This window comes from Gnatocerus cornutus, chromosome 4 (genome assembly GCF_029298725.1).
Source record: "Gnatocerus cornutus isolate USDA-ARS CGAHR chromosome 4, icGnaCorn1.1, whole genome shotgun sequence".
Classification (NCBI taxonomy): Eukaryota; Metazoa; Arthropoda; class Insecta; order Coleoptera; family Tenebrionidae; genus Gnatocerus; species Gnatocerus cornutus.
In genome coordinates, this window is record NC_142236.1 from 19,194,842 (window position 1) to 19,215,268 (window position 20,427).

At 33.5% G+C, this 20,427-nt stretch overlaps 2 protein-coding genes across 5 annotated transcripts; one reads left to right on the forward strand and one right to left on the reverse strand.

Moving 5' to 3' along the window:
- Positions 1–5,246: 5,246 nt before the first annotated feature.
- LOC148176578 (cytochrome P450 4g1-like) lies at positions 5,247–9,904 on the forward strand. The gene is made up of 9 exons (XM_088033961.1): positions 5,247–5,359; positions 5,402–5,596; positions 5,642–5,824; positions 5,873–5,942; positions 8,882–9,008; positions 9,052–9,246; positions 9,295–9,454; positions 9,506–9,685; positions 9,732–9,904. The coding sequence occupies exons 1-9, from the start codon at positions 5,314–5,316 to the stop codon at positions 9,893–9,895; spliced, it is 1,320 nt and encodes a 439-aa protein (XP_087890087.1). The 5' UTR covers positions 5,247–5,313; the 3' UTR covers positions 9,896–9,904.
- A 3,443-nt stretch (positions 9,905–13,347) lies between these two features.
- On the reverse strand, positions 13,348–19,446 carry LOC148176579 (uncharacterized). Of its 4 annotated transcripts, none has more exons than XR_015769901.1 (4): positions 18,131–19,446; positions 18,007–18,076; positions 13,586–15,285; positions 13,348–13,539 (listed from the first exon to the last, which is right to left on the reverse strand). XR_015769901.1 is itself a non-coding variant. In XM_088033986.1 (4 exons), the coding sequence occupies exons 1-3, from the start codon at positions 18,225–18,227 to the stop codon at positions 14,036–14,038; spliced, it is 342 nt and encodes a 113-aa protein (XP_087890112.1). In that variant the 5' UTR covers positions 18,228–19,446; the 3' UTR covers positions 13,348–13,967; positions 14,016–14,035. The 4 variants fall into 4 exon arrangements, 3 of the variants coding, with proteins under 3 accessions (XP_087890112.1, XP_087890111.1, XP_087890113.1); XM_088033986.1 differs by having other exon boundaries at positions 13,348–13,967; positions 14,016–14,210; XM_088033985.1 differs by having other exon boundaries at positions 13,348–14,210.
- Between the last annotated feature and the right edge of the window lie 981 nt (positions 19,447–20,427).

The following is a 20,427-nucleotide window of genomic DNA, read 5'->3' on the forward strand; positions in this document are numbered from 1 at the left end:
GTTTGAGGTTAACTGCAAATGTCAGTTGACAAATCGAAACCCACATTTGTAATGAGCGGCACATTTCTTTGACGTTTCATAGCCACCCTTGATGCTAGAAACATTTATAAACACGTTGTATAACCTCCAAATGGCGACCTTAAAGATTTATATAAAAAAATCATAAAATTCATCCAATAATAAGACCTTAGTAAAAGTTGACATTTTAATAATGTTTTATAAACTTAACCGCTTTTAAATGAAGTTAAAGCCATTTTACTCAAATATAATACAATATTTTATCCAAAACCCCTGTTGACTGCAATTTATTGGCTTTTAAATAATCGTACCTGTGTTTTTGTTTTGGAAATGTGTCATCACTTTACTTTATCCTTCTAGGGAGAAATGTGGTACTTTATCGGTGTCAAATGAGTCAGTAAAGGCAACGTTATTACTGTGTTTTGGATTAAAAATGCTTTTTTCTATGTCTAATAAATAAATGACTTTTTGGCCTCATGAATTGTAAACGTCAAATTAACATTCAATTGACAGCTTCGGAAACACTAGATTTACAAGCGCCCTGGACGTTTACACACGCGGTGCTGTAAAAATTGCCCAAATCGTCTGCTCTTCACATGCGTTTATAAATTAAAATCACTTTACCATAATGAAGATTGATCACCAAAGTGGAATCTACCTAAATTATTATCTCAATTAAGACAATATTTCTATTTTTAAAGTAATATAAATTTAAGGTCACTAGATTAAAGTGTCTGTTTTATAAGGTACCGCTGTTAGTGACAAAATGAAAGACAACGATATCTTCTGTCTATCTCTACATGCGCACTAAATTTTGTGTTGTTTGTGTGGACACATTGCTTTATGAACTATCAATTCTTGTCAAATATCGTTTGTAATAAATTGGTTTGAATGTGCGATTTCTCAACACGAATCGTTATGGTGTATTTGTTTCCTCCGCCGTAAGTAAATACTATTTGACGTTTTATGTACGACGACTTTCCACTAATTTCAGAAAACTCCAAATAGAAGGTAGATGGAAGCCCAATCGAAGCCGACAATCATTGTGACATTGGTTAAGCAGTACGTATTGGGGGAATACTAAAGTTGGTTTTTGTATATGAACCCTTGAGTACTTCTTATAAGGTTATGGGATTTTGTACCTCTTAGTTTACGAATTCCGTGAACTAAATTTAAATAATGTTCCCCCAATTTGTCTTCAATCGCTTTTGTGTTTCAATAGCCCCAATACCAACATGAACTTCTTGCATTCAGGCGAATAACTCGTCCATCTTATTGTTAATATGAGTTGAAAATCAAATCTATGGGCAAGAAAATGGAAGAAGGAAGGCCACTCACATGTGGTACATCACAAAACCTGCGTTATGGACAGAAATATTATTTCAAATGCCTAAAACACAAGCAATGATATTGTAAAGTGTAAGTATATCGGCCTCAACGGTAAACGTTCTCAAAATGTGTTGTAGGACCAACTGACTGCTATCCTTAATGTAACAGCGGGGCCTCATAAACTAGCAGGTGGACAAGACACAGTCATTGCACTCATCACTTGAACAGTGCAGATATACAGTCTCATGAGGAAGACACACCATCGCTTTCAACATCAGCGGCAGAAGATGGTTGGTTTGAAGCCACTGCTACCTCCTCATAATGAATGTGAAAACTGAAAATGCAATGGGACATGAAATATACATAAGATATGCAAAACTGGTTCTATAGTTTAATGTGGCGTATGAAGGTCCTTAAACGCATTCAAATGGTCTCCTGTAGTGTTAAAAATAGATGTAATTTTGTATTTCAGGGTGATTTAAGTAAATAATTTTAACATAACCTTAATATTTGTTCTTGATTTTCATTTTGTTGCAGTTGTTTTGCATAAACTCATTCAATATCTTAAACATGTCTACTTCTTCAAACTTGTAAATTCTTTCTTCTTAATAGCCCCTTTAAAATATCTCATGTACTTCATTTTCTGCTCATGTATTTGCTACTTCCATTTGTGCAATGCTTTCTCTCAGTTACTTTAACATCTCATCATTGTTACTACATCGTCGGGAGAAGCTACAATATAATAAGTGCTAATAGCATATTTTAATTAGGGCGTTACTGCATACAAGTCGAATCATTGGAGATTAGAAAAGACAGTGCTTGAAGTCCGAGATCGTTTCTGAGTGTTGCACCTCCTTAACGTGCTAAAATGGAATCGGTTCTAATGTCGGTTCGCTCACCTCTTACGTATTCACATAGTCTGTTATAAATGTTGGAACCTATTTTCTTTTTGTACCCACGGTTTATTTAAGTGTATTTTAAACAAATAAATTTAAGATAACCTTAAATTTTGTCAATGACAAATTTTACGTCAACAATTTTATGACAATTTCCTAGAATCTTGCGTCTCGTTCTAACCCATTGATTTATGGACTATGTCTGTCTCTCTTGAATTGCGCACTGAAAACTAACAGCGGTACCTTATAAAACAGACACTTTGATCTAGTGACCTTATATAAATTTTTTATACAGCGCCATCTTGTGTACTTTTTGTGCACCAACTACAAAATTGACAGAATTGACAGATGATGAAATTTACAAATGTCAGATGTGACAGTTCCCATAAATTTTGAAAAATCCAATTATTTACATTAAAATTTTTCGGCCAAAAAGTTTAATACAACTCTTGTGCGTTAACCATTTTACAGCGCTCAATAATAAGATTCATAATGGAAAAATTTGACGGGGTGCACAGTTTTGGATATGCATTGTCTAAATAATTATAATAAATTATGATAATACCTACAATCAAAACATATTTTTGGATTATTTGCATACAAAACAGGTTATTGTTTCTAAACATTACAGTAAAACCTCGCTAGTCCGACGTCTATAGGACCAAATGGTACGGTGAAACTGCCAAAAGGTCGGATTAATCGGAGAACAGAACGTGTTTTTTATAGTAAAAAGTAAATTACACAGGGTGTCTCAGAACTCTTGACCCAGAGAAGAGAGGCTTCATTTTGAACCAAAATTTTGAAACAAAAATTTTTTATCTGAAAAACTTCCTTTAGGAATTCCACGAAAATATTGTTTTCCCCGGAAAGATCGGATTATCTGGAGAGTCGGTCTAACGGAAGGCGAATTAGTGAGGTTTTGCTGTACTTAGTTTGCTCAGTCGCCTCTCTCTTAAATAATATTTAGTTTTCTAACGCCAAAACTGTTGCGGTGGTTAGTTACAACTTTTTTCTCGAAGTCAACTTACATTTATAATGTTGGCATTTTTGAAAACAGAGCGTTGGAACACTTTTGTAAAAGTTGAGTAATATTTGAGTGTTTACGACCTTCTTAAAACACTTAAATTTGATGAAGATAATTAGCAAATTTAATCAATTCTATAAAAAAATGCTCTTATGATTTATCGCCGAATTTCAGAAATTAATAATAAATTCAAAACGCCATTACTTTTTTTCATTTTGCTTAAAAACTTAAATAAGTCATCAAAAAAAAGCTTTTCAAAGAACTTTGATATTTTTTTACATAGAACCTCTTAATTAATGTATCGAGTTTGGAAAGATTGTATGGTTTGCCCTACGCGTGCAGAATAGTTATTCCAAACGAGTTACCAAACTATACTTTTTCTACAACTAGCGACAAAACTCCACGAATGAATCGATTAGTGGTAACTATGCAAATTGATACTAATTGTAATTCGCTTGCCCTCCACGAGATACTTCACTAGTGACTATTGTGCAACAAGTGGTTAAATATAGCTTTAAAGTATGATAGAATGTTTATATGGTTCCGTAACACAAAACTGTGTCAGAATGTCTAAATTTTGAATTTGATGAATAATAAGATTATTTATTTTTTCCACTTTATTTCGAGGTTGAGGAGCATTGACATATTATTTTTTTGAATTTGAAACAAATAACCAGACTTTTGAAAAAAAATTATTTTGAAGACAAACCAACAGTCTCCACTCCACTCTATTAAAAACTTTGACAGTTTTAAACTAAGATCAATAAAATAATAAAAAAAATTTGACTTGTTTAACAACCGTGTTACATTCAAAAATTTTCAACAAAAAAGATTTGAAGATGTACCAAAAAACCTATTAAATTCCACAACTTTAGGACTTTTTGTCTAAAAACAGTCAAATTTGGAGTTTTGCTGTCTAGGATCTGTGTAATAAATATGCTAAATTACAAAATTTTTGGACAAAAAACAAAATTTTCAGAAATTTTCATCTTCAGACATGTTCACCTCTGTAATAAATACCGTAACTTTATCAATTTTAATCTTACAACAGTAAAATTTAGAACTTTTATTACTTTTGATTTGTTCAACAACGGTGCTAAATTTCAAAATTTTGGGATAAAAAATTAGAATTTATAAAAAATATATTTTTAAGACGAACCAAAAATGTCCACCACTCTACGACGCCCTAAACATGTAATTTTTAGCTAATTGTAAAGGTTTGTACAACCAATCGCTAATTTATATTTTTTTCAATATAAATGTGTTAAAATTATATCAGTTGTCATTTTAGATTTAATGCAAATTGTATTCAAAATGTGAGGAAAAAAATGCTGTTTTATCAAGTTACTTTCCAATTTCATTACGTCAAAATTGGGAACTACGTTTACACCCAAAGTCCCTATATCTATAGGTCTGAGCGAGTTCACTAATAATGACGTCAAAACGGTTCACTTTTTGGCGCGAAGTTTAAATACATCGGTCAGCTAGCAAACTGCAGTTTTGCATGAATGTATTTTTAACTTTGACACTCAATGACTCATCATGACTTCAAAAGAATACAAATGTCTAATATGTATATGAACATACTATACTACGTTGATGTATGTAGGCTAAATGACGTTGAAATATATTTTTCATACAAATAAATACATAACATATAATCACAACTCTTGGTAATTCGAACTTTTTGTTTTTTCTTTCATTAATTCGAACCTTTTGGTAATTCGAAATTTTTTACTGGTCCCGCCAACTTCGAATTAGCGAGAGTCGACTGTATTAGTTTCATTAAAATTTATATAAACAAATTAAGTAAATTTATTTACATTTACAAGAACAAAGTTATACAATTTTGTTTACCTTGTTTTTCTTGTGTATAAATATCACCTCTTGCCTCTTATTTATTTAATTTTGTGTTTTGTAATAACTGAAATGAAGTCTGATTTGTTATACGTCATCATAATTTTGTGTCTACTTCTTTTCGTAAACGTTCTTTGGAAACGTCGATGGCTTTATTACTATTCATGGAAGTTACCAGGACCCTTCTCAATGCCCTTGATTGGAAATCCTTTTCTTCTATTGGCCGGACAAAAAGGTAATTTACTTTTACTATTACTTAAAACAATATCATTTCCAGAACTTGTAAAAACGGGGTTAAAACTGATCGAAAACTCACCTGCAGTATTCAGAGCCTGGGCAGGACCCATAATGTTCATTTTCACTTCAAAAGCCAATCAAGTGGAATTTATCCTGAATCAATCTGTACATAAAGACGGTGTTATAACCTATAGACTTTTCGATCAATGGTGTACTTCATTATTAACAACAAATTGTAATTATAAGCTTATTTCAGACAAATTCTGATGGTAATTTTTAGTCGATAAATGGCAACCACGTAGAAAAAGCTTGAATAAAAGTTTTAACAACAAAATATTAAATTCATTCCTTGATATTCAGGTAAAAATGGCAAATAGAATGACGAAAAACATGGAACTTTACTGTGGTAAATCAACTGATTTAATACCCGCTCTTTGGAACAACACTCTGGATACAATTTTTGGTGATATTTTTTAATATTGAATGCAGTTTAGTAACTTTTTCTCCTTAGAAACGATCGGAGGTGTGGATGTGACTACAATGCCTGAAAAAAATTCAAAGTTTATTCCAATGTTTATCAGGTAATTTTTTTTAATATTATGAATTTTATTTCATTTTTTTATATAATTATTATAATAAAAGGAAAAAGGGTAACGACTACTTATGTGGGGTACTGTTTTTTGGTTTATCAGCAAAATAAGAATTTCCAAAAGTTTAGTTTCTTGCTGATAAATTTTGGAATTCAGCACAAATGTTAAACAAGTCAATTGGAATTAAACTTCCATTTTTTACTCTCTTAAGATTAAAACTGCCAAAGTTAAGGTATTTATTATAAAGCGGTGGAAATTTTTGGTTTGTCTTGTAAATAAAAATTTCTGAAAATTTTGTTTTCGTTTTAAAGTTTTAAAATTTAGCACGTTTTCTAAACAGATTATAGACAGTAAACTCCCAAATTTTACTAATTTTAGATAAAAACTCCCAAAGTTGTGGGTTTTGACAAAAAGTTGTGGAACATTTTGGTTTATCTTCAAAATAACCACTATCAAAAATTACGTTGTTTGCTGAAAAAATTTGTAATTTAGCACAGTTGTTAAACAGGTCAAAAGTAACCAAACCTCTAAATTTTACTGTTTTACGATTACGGTATTATTTACGGTATTTATTAAAGTAGTAGACATTTTTAATTTGTCGTAAAAAGTTTTTTTTATGTTTTTTATTGTTTTATGTCCTAAAATTTTAAAGTTTAGCACATTTGATGAACAGATCGTAAGCAGTACAACCCCCAAATTTTACTGTGTTTAGATGAAAATTCTCAACGTTGTGGAGTTGCCGTAAGTAGTAACACTAAGCAGATGCTAGACCGGAAGTCGCAATATCAACGGCTCGCCCGGCGATGTATGTATTTTTGGTCATTTTGACAGACATCGGTAGGAAATTTGAATTTGACATATGGCAAGAGCCGAAATTTTGAATTTGACAGTTGTTAGTAACTGTTGACAGATCACGATGGCGTTGGAAATTTGCCAGCTGGTAGATAGCGGCAGAAATTTTGAATTTGACAAATGGCGCAAAATTTGAATTGACAGATGGTTTTAAAATTGACATTTTGTAGTTTAAGATGGCGTCGTGACAGCTGAGCAAAAAGATAGACAATAATGTATTCCAGTATTCATAGAGCTGAAACCAAAGGAATTTGGGCGTGGTCATCCGTTTTGATTTCTGCGTGATTTGTTTCTCGGACAAACCGGAAACATTGATAACAGGCTAGACTAGATGCTTTTAAAATCAAGACCAAAATATAAAATGGTTCGTAAGGTATAAATATGGTGTTTGACATTTTCAGTTTCTACTTGGAGGCCTTATGAGGCTCGTGAATTGTATTAGGTACAGTTTTCTGTGGCGGGAGATTTAAAAATGGCGTCTGGTGTGGTAGGAAACTGTATTGTCGATTAAAAGATTCGATTAAAAGAATGCAAAATGTTGGTCCATAAGTTAAATTAGTACCAACTTTGGCGAAAACCCTAACTTGCTAGATACACTCAGCTCTCCGCCACTAAAATTGGAACTTTTTGTAGGTAATAAATAAGGTTTAATTATTGGTTTTAAAAGCAACATTTTCAAAAGTGCCTGTTGCAAAAAATTAATTTGTTTGAAATAAATTGGATCTCCAAAAAAGCCAATTTTTATATTTTTACATCAATTGGTGGTAAGGTGACTTTTCCCGACTGGCTTTGTGGATCAAACTGAAATTTTAATTAGAGACTAAATAAAAAAAGTTACCTGAAGTTATTACGAAAAATGAACAAATGCCCTTTACTGGACAATTCACACTGATATAACGCGTATAAATTTAGTTTCACCAGTAAACAAAACACTTTTTATAAACTCTAGGTTTATGACAACGCTTTTGAAGAAATCATTAGCAATCAATACAAAAATCTAACTCAAAATAATCCACATTCGAACACTTTGGCACTGTAAAACCTATGTACATTTCTTTACCACGACTATAAACTGACGCACAATCAGTGTCGCATTTCAAAGTTTAATAATTTTTTTCTCGAAAACGGTGACGTTTCGGAACGCGAAATCCGGCTAATATGTCAAACTGTGTTGTCTGAAATTAGGGTCAAAATCTTTGCACTTTATTCGGGTTCACCCTGTATACAACTTTTTTTTCATTACGCAGTAAGTATACTTCTTTTCAATTCATAGCGAGGCCCCCATTTTAATGTCAACTAGTATACATGAGTGACCAGTATATTGTATTATGTTAGTGAAATGCATGAAAGTTGGTACTAATTGGGATGTTTTGAAGAAGAGGGGGATATCGTGTCATACGTCAATTTGTCAAAATAGATTTGTTTACTCTAACCTACAAACTTAAATTTTTAAACTTTTCTGGCTCTTAAAAAGTGCACTGTAAGTTGAAAGTACGTATTAAAACACTAAAAAGTAAGATACCGGCCATTTCTTTAACTGGACCGATGCGTAAGCTGCCATTGAAGACTTCGCAATGATAGGTTACGTCCAGTACAAAAAGGTACCCCTAACTTATACAAAGGCAATTTGGGGCAAGATTATATCAAAATATATCAAAATTCTTCAATCCTTTAATTAAGTAAGCCTTCCTGTTTCAAAAAGTCAGCGAGATTTTATTACATCACTGTTAATAACCAACAAAGAAACCACTTATTTAAAAACCATCTCAATTTGTAAGACAATAACTTCATATTTTCGGAAGAATTCAACAGTTTTTGATGTTATTCCAACGCGAAATGTAAATGTCTCATCAATGTTTACAATTATGACGTTCCTGTCAAAATGCATGTCGGCAACTTTTGGTGTTTAAAAATGTCCCTAAAAAGTACATTCCTCGACACAGTTTTTGGGTACAGTCCCAAATTTCGGGCCAGGTTCGACCTTTGGACCTCGCTAAGAACTGAAATCTAGTATACATTAAAGCCTCGAGAAACTTAAATTTGCATTAGTCGTTTGATTTTTCTTCTTCTTGTTGTAGATTGGAAGAAGAAATGGTCAATCAGACGTTGAATCCCTTGTACCATATAGAGTGGTTTTGGAAATTAACTCCTCAATACAAAAACCTGGCAGTCCTAAAAGAACTTTACATGCAGCAGATAAGAGAAGTATGTCACTCAAACGAAGAAAGTCACTTATGTTCTTTTTTAGACAATTCGCCGTCACCAAAATTTTTCTTCTAAAGCCAAAGACGAGAACGACTTCATTAGCCGCATTGTTAATGGAGATTACTCAACGAAAGAACTCGAAGAGGAACTTGCATTTCTCTTTCTTGCAGGAAGTGAAACTTCAGCTGTTGTTGTAGGAAATGTTCTTTTAGCAATGAGCATTTATCCAGACGTTCAGGTGATGTAGTTTATTGTGGCAGCAATTAGCTCTTCATTTTGACCATAGACAAAACTTTACAATGAACAAACAAGTCTTCTTAACAAAGAATTAACTCTCGAGGACCTCAACAATTTAGACTACTTAGAACGAGTGATTAAAGAAACCATGAGAGTTCTTCCTGCAATTCCTCTTGTAGTACGCAATGTCGATACAACTTTCGAAATTGGTTAACTCATTAGATTGATCTACAGACATGTTTATCCAAATGTTATTTCAGATGGTCAAGTTTTTCCAAAAGGATGTAATATTATCATTCCAATCCAACTTATTCACAGAAGTCCAGAGTACTGGTCCGAGCCTTTAAAGTTTGATCCAAACAGGTTTTTACCTGAAGAAGTTGAAAAGAGACCACGATGCTCATATCTGCCGTTTAGTTTCGGATCTAGAAACTGCATCGGTAATAACATTACATCTAAAAAAAATCGCTGACTGTGTAGTTGCAGGTTTGAAATACGCCATGATGAATATGAAAATTCTATTATCTAAAATAATCCAAAATTTTGAAGTTCTCCCTGGACCATACAAATCGTTTATCGAAATTGAAATGGTTTATCATATTGTTCAGAAACCTGCAAATGGGGCTGACGTTTTATTAAGAAAAAGATGAAGTACCAAGAGATTAAATAAAATCGGGATGAGGATGATGATCTTGTTTATTTCAACGCCCAGTACAGTCTCAAGCAAAACTTCATATAAGTTTATTAAGGAAGATGATGGCACTAAAGATTCCATTATGTTAAAATCACCATGCACCTAGATTTTATTAACTTTTATTGCTTATTTTTTTTTCAATTTCGATAATTTTTTTTTAAATATTTTTGGTTAAAAGTAGAACATATAACACATTTCTGAATCAAGAAAATTAATATCTTGCAAATTATGAAAAAAAAAATGGGTTCCAATTTAAACTAAGAAAGTTGAGTATCGTCCAAAAGATACTAAAACATTCAGAAAAATTTTAAAATCATCAGTTTATAGTAAATTAAAAACCATTTAATTTGTTTTTTAATTTTTTTAAATCGGTTCATAAATAAAAATTCTACAACGCCTGCCGTTCTTAAAAAAATTACCCTGTATATGAAGAAAATCAGTCACAATTCGCTTGCTGTTAAGTGTTAAGCTGTTTGAATGACAAGAGACACACCTGGAGGACAACTGACACAGTGAAAATCCAAGTGGAGTGTGAAACGGCTTTTCTTTTGGTTTCCCTTGCTTGCTGATTTCCTAGTTGGTGTTTGGTGGTAACAAATATCCTAAAACGGTTCAGGAGTACTCGGCGGCAGAATGCCTCGAAATGCGTCTTATTTTTGAAGAGTGCTATCGAAATTAGTATTAGCAGCAAGAACGTACCGAGGACGTTTTCCAGATCGTGATTATTATCCGGACAACAAAACGATTCTTAGTGTTGTTTCTCGGGCTGGACACACTGATCAGTTATTAACAGATCGGCGCGAAGTTGGTGGAGCACCAAGACAAGCCAGAACTGTTGCAAATGAAGAAGCCGTTTTGGAAGCGGTTGATGAACACTCCACGCAAAGTATCTGAACTGTGGCACGCCAGTTAGAAATCGGAAAATCTTCTGTACAAAAAATTCTCGCGACAGATCACCGGCACCCGTGCCATGTCAAAGTTTGGTTAGAAGAGCTCATCTGTGTGTCCAAAATAATGGTGGTTTGTTCAAGCATTTGATTTAAACATTACATCATGTGCCTTGTTCTGTTTCTTGTTGTAATAAAAGGGTTCTTTTTAGAACCGTCATTGTGTGGTTTTTATCTGTCAAATTGACATTAGATGTCAGTTATAAAAATGTAGTGGACCAAATCAATTTTCCTTTTTAGGATTTAATTATGAAACCTAGCAACGTTAATATTATTTGTGCTTGAGCGTCTGGGATTGGTCAGTTTCGTTAAGCAATTTCTCAATTTTAATGCACATCAGGACAAAACAAATTGCATTTTTGGCGTCCTGATTGCTGTCGGCATCCGCCCTTTTTCGGCTAGGCGTGAGTTCTGGGACACCTGTATAGTTATGTTTCAATTTAATCCTACCCACCAAAATTTAAACCAAAATCCGTCTGTCAAGTGTCAGATGCGATAGTATGGATCAATCACAGACATGCAATTCAATTGCTTAATCTTCCAGTAGTCTGCTAGTTCAGCCGGACGGTATAAGTCTGGTGGGGTCTGCTAGACCCCAGTCAATTTTTAGGCCTAAAATAAAATTCAATACTGCAATTTGCTTGAAAATGATTTAAAACATTGTAAATTAGAAGATTGTATTCAGTAGATTAAAAAACATATTTAATTACAACGTGAAAATATGATAAACTTCCAAATCAATAAACATCAATTTAAAAGTGAACAAACACACAAAATGATGGATTCTATGGATTATATGCAAATATATTCACTGTATAAGTCATTATCACTTAGATAATCAATTTTCCTTTCATCATTCAAAAAAAATTCTTTTTTTGAAACGGCACTTTTTTCCGAAAACGAAAAAGTACATTTTTCATGTTCAAAGTCAATTTTTTTTTATGGTTACAATTTATAAAAAATCCACGAGTTAAAAATACGCATGTGACTCAAAAAAATAATACATTTAAAGTTAGAAAACAATATAGACAACTTTTGAAATCAGGAAGAAATAATATCGCGTCTTCAGTCTGGTGGGGTCTGAGAGGCCCGGTAAATATATTTTATTACATATTTTAGATTTTTGCACCGACAATGCCGGAATAAAAAAGATGGTAGTTAGAATGAGTCAAAATAAGCAGCTATAAGAGATTTAGTTTAGATAGTGCAACGCTTTTTTTCCACCTCTGGGTCTGTCAGACCCCAGCAGACTGCTGGAAGGTTAAGCCAGAAAAGTTTCTTCTCTCTCAAGTTATTAGCATACAGAGTGTCCGGAAAGTCGCGCACCACCGTGAAACTGTATCATCGGACAATGTCATAGATCACCAGAAAAATGTTAAAAAAAATCCATGCCTTCTATTTTTCGATTTGATGGATTGAAGAGGCAAAGTTTGATACGAAAATTAACGATTTCTGGGAAATAATTTTACGTTCAAATGAATTTGTTACCTAAAGGACATTTTGCGCAAAGACATGATGCAAAGAAAATCGGAAAAATCTTGTAAGAAATGTCTGAAAACTGTTATCAAGATTTTTGAATCAACAATGTCCATCAGTGTGGCATCGTTCACGTGAAACCATAGTTACATTACTCGGTTATGAGCCGACCTGACTAACGCCAACAATACAACAGCAACGTTACTATAGCTTTGAATACTTCTCCTAAAGGAGGAGACTTTTCAGTACCCACGAACGTACGACAGGTTCGACAGTTTGTAGGATTGGCGAGTTACTTTCGGAAGTTCATTAAGGACAAAACCCTTGACGACGTTGGCCAAGAAGGACGTACCATGGCGTTGGGGCGTTGAGCAGCAGGATGCGTTTGAACAGCTCAAGCAAAAATTGACGAATAAACCGGTGTTAGCACTCTTCAACAGTAAGGCAGACATAGAAGTGCACACAGACGCAAGCAAACTAGGTATGAGCGGAATTCTAATGCAGAAACAAGCAGACGGTGGCTAGAAACCTGTTTTCTAATTTAGTAGGGCGACAACTTAATTAGAGCAGATCTACCACAGCTACAAATTCGAGACGTTGGAGGTTGTGGAATCTCTTAAGCGTTTCAGGGTGTATATTCTTGGCCGACTTTTCAAGGTGGTAACCGATTGTGCTGCGATGAGAGCTACGACTCAGTCGAAATCCGATTAAGTCTTTGACGCATGGCGATAGGGGTGAAGCCTCAAACGATGACTAGGCGGTGATGTTGCAATTGGGGACGAAGGCGCGAGTCCTAGAGATGATTTGAATATGAGATTGTTGGTGGGTGATGACTGGTTTCACACGGTGCAACTGCAAGATCCAAAGGCGCAAAACGTCATGGCGGCACTAAAAAAAGGAGTGCCAAACAAACAACTAAAAAGCAAGTTCGTGGTAAAAAATCATCGACTCTACAGACGAACAACCTTAGGCAAAAAAAAGTGCAAACTTTTGAACATCTTTATTTTATAGAATTAGATCATCTTTTGCGTAAAAACACTGGAAAACCATCCTTTCTGAACAAGGTAAAACGCCGTCTTTACTTCGTCTAAAGACTTGTATTGTCCCGGAAGAATTTCAAAATTCCGTATTATCTTAGATAATAAAATTTTGACGATCATCATTCCATATTTAAAACCTGAAATGAAATCTTCAAGACAAATATCAAACCTTCTTAATTTTACCTAACTCCGAAACTAAACGGTATATATGAACAACGAGGTCTCTTTTGAACTTCTTCGGGTAAAAACCTGTCTGGATCAAATTTTAAAGGAACGGACCAGTACTCAGGATTTCTGTGAAGAAATTGGATTAAGATCCAAACGTTACATCCTTCGGGATAAACTTGGCCATCTAAAATAATGGTTCTAAAATCGTCTCTGTTGATTAATCCAAAAAGAAATAGAGTTTATTCCACGGTTTTATCCACGTGACGTCCAACAATCGGACCTGGAAGAAGAAGTCTCATTGTTTCTTTAATCACTCGTTTTAAGTAGTCTAAATTGTTGAGGTCCTCGAGAGTTAATTCTTCATTGAGAGACCCATCTGCTCTTCATAGAGTCTAGTCTATGGTCACAATGAAGAACTAATTGGTGTCGAAATAAACCATACAACCTGAACTTCCGGATAAATGCTCATTGCCAAAAGAACACTTCCCTCAACAATAGATGAAGTTTCACTTCCTGCAATAAAAAGAGCTGCAATTTCTTCATCCAGCTCCTTTGTTGAATAATCTCTTGCAAAAACCCGACTAATAAAATGATTTTCATCTCGCGCTTCAAAGGAAGAATTTTGATAACGACGAATTGTCTAAAAAAAAGAACATAATTGATCAAGTCTCAGGTTCTAGAGATATACTTCTCTTATCTGGCGCAAATAAAGTTCTTTTATGACTGTCAGGTCTTTGTACTTCGAGCTTAATTTCCAAATCCAGTCGACATGGTGAAGAGGATTGAGTGCCTGCTCCACAACTATACTGTTCCAATTCTTCTAACGTTTTTATGGCACACAGTCCTCATTACCGCAAAGATTATGAGGGTTCTCAAAAGTGCAAGCAACCCCATTGTAAATCATTTTCAGGTACCCGAAAGTGATCAAGAACGAATTTGGGACAGGGCCGGGTTTAGAATAAGAATTAAATCGGAATTAAAGTAAACACAATTACATGTTTGTTCTTTTTAATTAATTAGAATGAAATCAATCGCTGTCGCTTTTAGTGAGATTTTCATCGCCGCCGCTTTCTTCCAAATTAATCACAAATTTGGGAAAACTAGGCGATACATAACTGTCCTCAACTTGTTAAAGATGTTTAATACAGTTTCTCCACAAATCGGGTCCAATTTTGGCGGCTTCTGTTCGAATCATATCCACCACGTTCGAGCTTAAAGGAAACTTGTTCATCTTCCGAATCGATCTCTTCAAAGAGCTCCAAATTAATTCGATGGGGTTCAGAACACAGTAATAAGGAGGCAGTCGAAGCATTATGTAGCTTTGTTCCTATGCCCATTCGTCATTTTAAAAATTTTTTGGAACATCCAACAAATCTTTAATTTACTACTCAGTAAGAATCAAAAGTGTAAATGTAGGTATAAATCAATCATATATGTGCCTATTTAATTATGATATCATCGCCCGTAAAATGAATCACAAAAAAAATTAATCGGAAAATCAAAAATAAATTTGTTGCATATTATTACTGTTTGGTCTGCAACAGAATTGAACAGAATTTGTCGATGCAATATTTTTATGCATCCGGTCCTGTTAAAACCTTTCTGGACGGTCGAAACCGCAATTTATGAGGGGTATTGTGTGGGTTATTAGCTTTTCTAAGGGTGGTACTGCCATAAAAACGTTAGAAGAATTGGAACAGTATAGCTTCTCATATCTACGACAAATAAGTAAATTGGATAAAAAAGCTATTAGCGCACAAGTTAGATAATGAAAATGATTTAACTTACTAACGTTGACTTATGTGGCCGTTAGTACTACATGAAAAATAGTTTATCAATAGGTGTTACGATCTTATTAATGAACGATATTTTAGACCATTAGTGATCCGTTTTAACGAATGATCGATAAAAATAGTTATGACTTTTATTAGAAATTTAAAGACTAGTGGGCCAACGCACTCATGATTCTAAATAATTTTCCTACGACCCCATATGAAAGTGACGTTTTTCACACGGTTAAATGACTCCGAAAGTTGAAGTTTTCGTACATCTATTTCCGAAAGTAAAAGTCACTAGTGTGATATGAATATATCCGCACAGACCTGTCAAAACTGACAGTTATTTTGAAATACAAATGTAATTCTTGAATTTTTGTCTTAAATATCTAAACGATTCACTGTAAAACAACATGCATAATGGTAAAAATGAATTGGTTAGGTCGTTTTTGATAAGACAATTTTGACAGGTCTGTGCGGATATATTCATATCACACTAGTGATTTTTACTTTCGTAAATTGATGTACGAAAACATCAACCATCTAACAATGTGGAATACGTCACTTTTATTCATATAAAACCTCATGGTCGTAAAAAATGATATGTAGAAAAGATAAGAAATGAACTATTGTCAAGACTTATGGTTTCTTCCTGATAATGGAAGGTCGTAGGAAAAATAGTGTACACAACTCGTCGGAAAGTGTCTTTCTTGCACTCGTGTAACATCTGCACTCGGCTGGCGCCTCGTGCATCTACATTTACACTCGTGCGAAATTGCTCACTTTCCGCACTTGTTATGTAAATATCTATTTCATTCGCTAATATTACGTTTCTCTCACTTATAATATAAATAACTATTGATAAGTCGAATGTCAGTTAGACGAGATAAATCTAATTCTATTACAGCACTAGGTGAGTAATGAGGACATTACACAACGCATTTTTTTTATTACGGAAGCTATGATTCAATAGAGTTCGTTATATGTATGTATAACAAAAACTCACACGACCTCAGTCAAACGGGCGTGCGGGAAAATAGCTTTTTTCTCATTGTCCAAATAAAAAGCATTTATTTTGCTAACCGAGTTAAAGTTTAAAGACAATTTAAAAAGAAACGTGACTTTTCCGTGAAATCGTGAATTTTTTGATACATTTGAAGTTGAAAACTTGACTAAAAGATGGCGCCACATTTAAAAATTAAAATTATCGTTGATTTTTCTTTAAAAGCCAGTAATTTTGAACCTTTGAAGTTGCAAATTCGACACTCAGAAGACGCTTCATAAGAAAATAAAAATTTTATTTATTTATAATATAAAATCAGCTTTCAAATGCGCATAGAAATGGGGACACTTTTAAAAGCGCAATTTTCTCAAAAATTCAAAAAAAAATGTTTATTTTTAATTAAAAACAGTTAATTTTGCCCACGGCCTCCTCCATAAAAAGCTAGACTTTCGTCTATCCGGCCTCGCGCGTGGGAGTGATTTTGACGCTAGGGGCGCTGACATACGGTGCATGTGCAGTTGCATAACTTGGTTAAAATTTAAACTTTTAAACAAAGAAAATATTCCTTAGTCCGTGCTTTTAATCCAAATAAATGGTAAGCTCAAGTAAGTACGTAACTGATCAAAAGAACGGATGGGTGATCCCATTAAGCACTAAGATTTTAATTTTTTATTTAAGCCCAATAGATGACTCTGCCCTACTCCCGGATATCTGTCATGTGTCAAACACAAAGATTGGCCCCACGCGCGAGGCCGGATAGACGAAAGTCTAGCTTTTTATGGGGGAGGCCGTGATTTTGCCATTTGCAGTTTAAAATTGGGACCAGAGATGACGCTTCTTTTAGAAAAAAAAAAAACTTTTATTTTTCTTTATAATCCTGTAATTTTTGACGCTTAGGATTCTAAATTTACACAAAGATGGCGCCACTTTTAAGTTAAAACTTGAAAACAAAAATTAAGAAATTTTGTATTTAACTAAATTCCAGTCAATATTAAAATATTTGAAGTTCAAGATTGAACCTAAAGAAGCCATAACGTTTGAAAATTTGCGAAAAATTTTAAAATTATCGTTGATTTTTGACCAAACCGGTAACCTTTGACGGTTGAGGTTCCAAACTCTACACATAGATAGCGCCACTTTTAAAAGTCAAAATTTTTGTAAAAACAAATGTAATTTTTCCGTAATCATCTAATCTTTGACATATTTGAAGTTACAAATTTGACCCAAAGCTGGCTCAACGTTTCAAAATCCAAATTTAAGGAAAATTAAAAAATTATCCAGTAATTCTTTACGTTTAGGTTTCCAAATTCGACATAAAGTTGGCGCCTCTTTAAACATCAAAGTTTTTGAAAAAAACGTATTTGTTTCTTAAAATCATGTCATTTTTTAGACAGTATTTAAAATTCAAAACTTGACCAGTCGTTTAAAATTGCAAATTTGAGATGCAAAAATGCAAAAATTATCAATGCTTTTTCGTTAAAACCCCTTAATTTTGATCGTTTGAAGTCCTAAACTTGACAGAAATAGAGCCGCTATAAATGTCAAAGTTTTCGAAAAAAAAACGTGTCATTTTTGACATTTTTGTTCAAAACTTGCCGAAGAGTTGGCGCCACATTATAAAATCAACCAACTTAAAAATAAGTAATTAAACATTTTACCTGACGAACATGGGAATAAACTTTGAATTTGTTTCTGGCATTGTTGTCACATCCACAGCTCCGATCGTTTCTACATAAAAATAGTAACGTAATGTTAATATGTAATAATGTTTTAAAATCTTACCAAAAATTGTGTTTAGTGTTGTGGTCCAGAGAGTGAAAAGAAAATTATTTGATTTTCCACAATAATGTTCTAATTCCTTCGTCATTTTATTAGCCATTTTTACTTGAATATTAAAGAACGAATTTAGGATTTTTTGATTGAAGCTTTTATTCCAGTTTTTTCTTCGTGGTTGCCATTTATGGACTAAAAATCACAGTAAGAATGTTCACTAAAAAAATAATAATTACAGCTTTTTGTCACTATTGAACTGAAAACTTGGTCGACCAATGAATAAGTAAAAATATTGTCTTTATGTAGGCAATTAGTGAGTAAATATTCCTCATGATTGGCTTTTAATGTGATGATGAACAAATTGGGACCCAACCAGATTCTGAAGACTGAAGGATAACTTTCGACCAATTTTTGTACCGTTTCAAGAAGTCCTAGAAATGAGGAAAATTTTATATAAAAGTGAAGAAAAGTTACCTTTCTGTCCAGCCACCAGAAGAATGGGACTTCCAATGAAAGGCAATGAAAAGGGTCCTGGTAAAACCCACGAGCCATCGACGTTTCCAGAAAAAGGTTGAGAAAAAGAAGAGACACAAAAATATGGCGAATCATATCAAATTAGAATTGATTTCAGTCATTGTAAAAACACAGAAATTGGTAGTTACACAGGCATGCAACTACCCTCACTGTTGGTTGCCTAACCATTTCACCCCACCCGTTTATAGTTTACTTATTGTGTCTATAGTATGTAAATAAACCAGTCTTAAGCAGAACCTAGAGTAGTAAGTCACCCCCAATTTTCACCGACAATTCTCAACCAGAGACAAAAAAAGGTGTTGTGACGACACAGTCACACACGCGCAACCAGAAATTAAAAGAGAATTATTTGAATAAATTACAATAAAAACAAGTGTTTTGTATCGACAAGTCTACTCTATCGTTTCACGGGAATTTACACACGTAAATTTGAAATTGTACAATTAATGGCATATCAGTCAGCGTTCAGTGTTTTCGCATCTCACATTGTACCTCACATCGTAGAGATTTGATGTAAGGTTAGAATAAATAAATATAATACCATTTGTGTTGAGAAATAAGTAACATTAGATGTTGCCACGACAATACCTTATTATAAATTCTTAAAGTACAAGAAAATTTTGAAAAAAAATGCATTTCGAGTGATTAAGAATTGTTTTGAAGGCCATCATATCGTATTGTTGCAGAAACAAAATCCTACCCAATAAATAAAAAAAGTCTCAATTCGCTCTAGATCGTTTTAGATTCGCGAAATTGATGTCAAATTTAGGAAGAAATGACACTATTTTTTAAAGAATAGGGAGAATGCAAAAAATGTAACCTATATGTTTTTGTACCAAATTTTGTAGAATATTGTTCAAATAACAAAGTGGTGCAAAAATTTTTGAAAAATACATGACGGTTTTGCCAAAATTGGCTAAAGAAATTTAAATATTCAGGCGGGAGCTAAAACACTTTTTCATTGGTTTGACGTCACATTTCAGCTACACGCTCCGCCTACTGATGAAATTCCGTATGCAGAACATTTGTTTAACAGCAGCGTTGCAATTTATGGTTGTTTTTGCAAAAGAATTTATACACAATGGAAACGGGATTTCAAAAAGCCGACACACAAAATTTTAGACACGTAGATGTGCGAATGATATGGGATTTTTTATCAAGAAATCCTAACTTTGCGGCGAAAGTGTCGCGGTAACTACATCTTTCTTTAACTTGATATGTCAGTTTACAATGAATGGTTGGATTTTTATTATCCAAGAGAAATACAATTATAATTATTATGTTGATGTTTCTTATTCAACCGGTATACTTTCAAACGTTTATTCACATTTTTCCTTTGTATCATTCTCGGTCGGCGGGCGCATTTATCGCATTTACCGCATTTAACGATAATGTCTACGAATACACAGTCAGATTTATTATTTCTTTCTCTCTCTTAACATCTTTGTAGAAAAAATATGGTTTTTACATTTTGATCTATTCTGATTTGCTTGAATTTTATTTATGTACGATATATTAACCATCTATTTTTTTCTATATTCGCAAATGATTCGTATGAAGAATACGCTCTCCGTATTTGCAAGAAAATTTATAATTCAATAATTTGGTAGAAATTAAATAGGTGGTTTTTTACTATATTGGATTTTTTAAAATCAGACCAAATTAATAACAATAACTGATCCAAAGCTTTTGTTGTTTTTTTAATTTTTAATTTCTATACAATCCACTATACAGTATGTCCCCGGATTGAGTTCACAAGAGAGAAAAAAAAA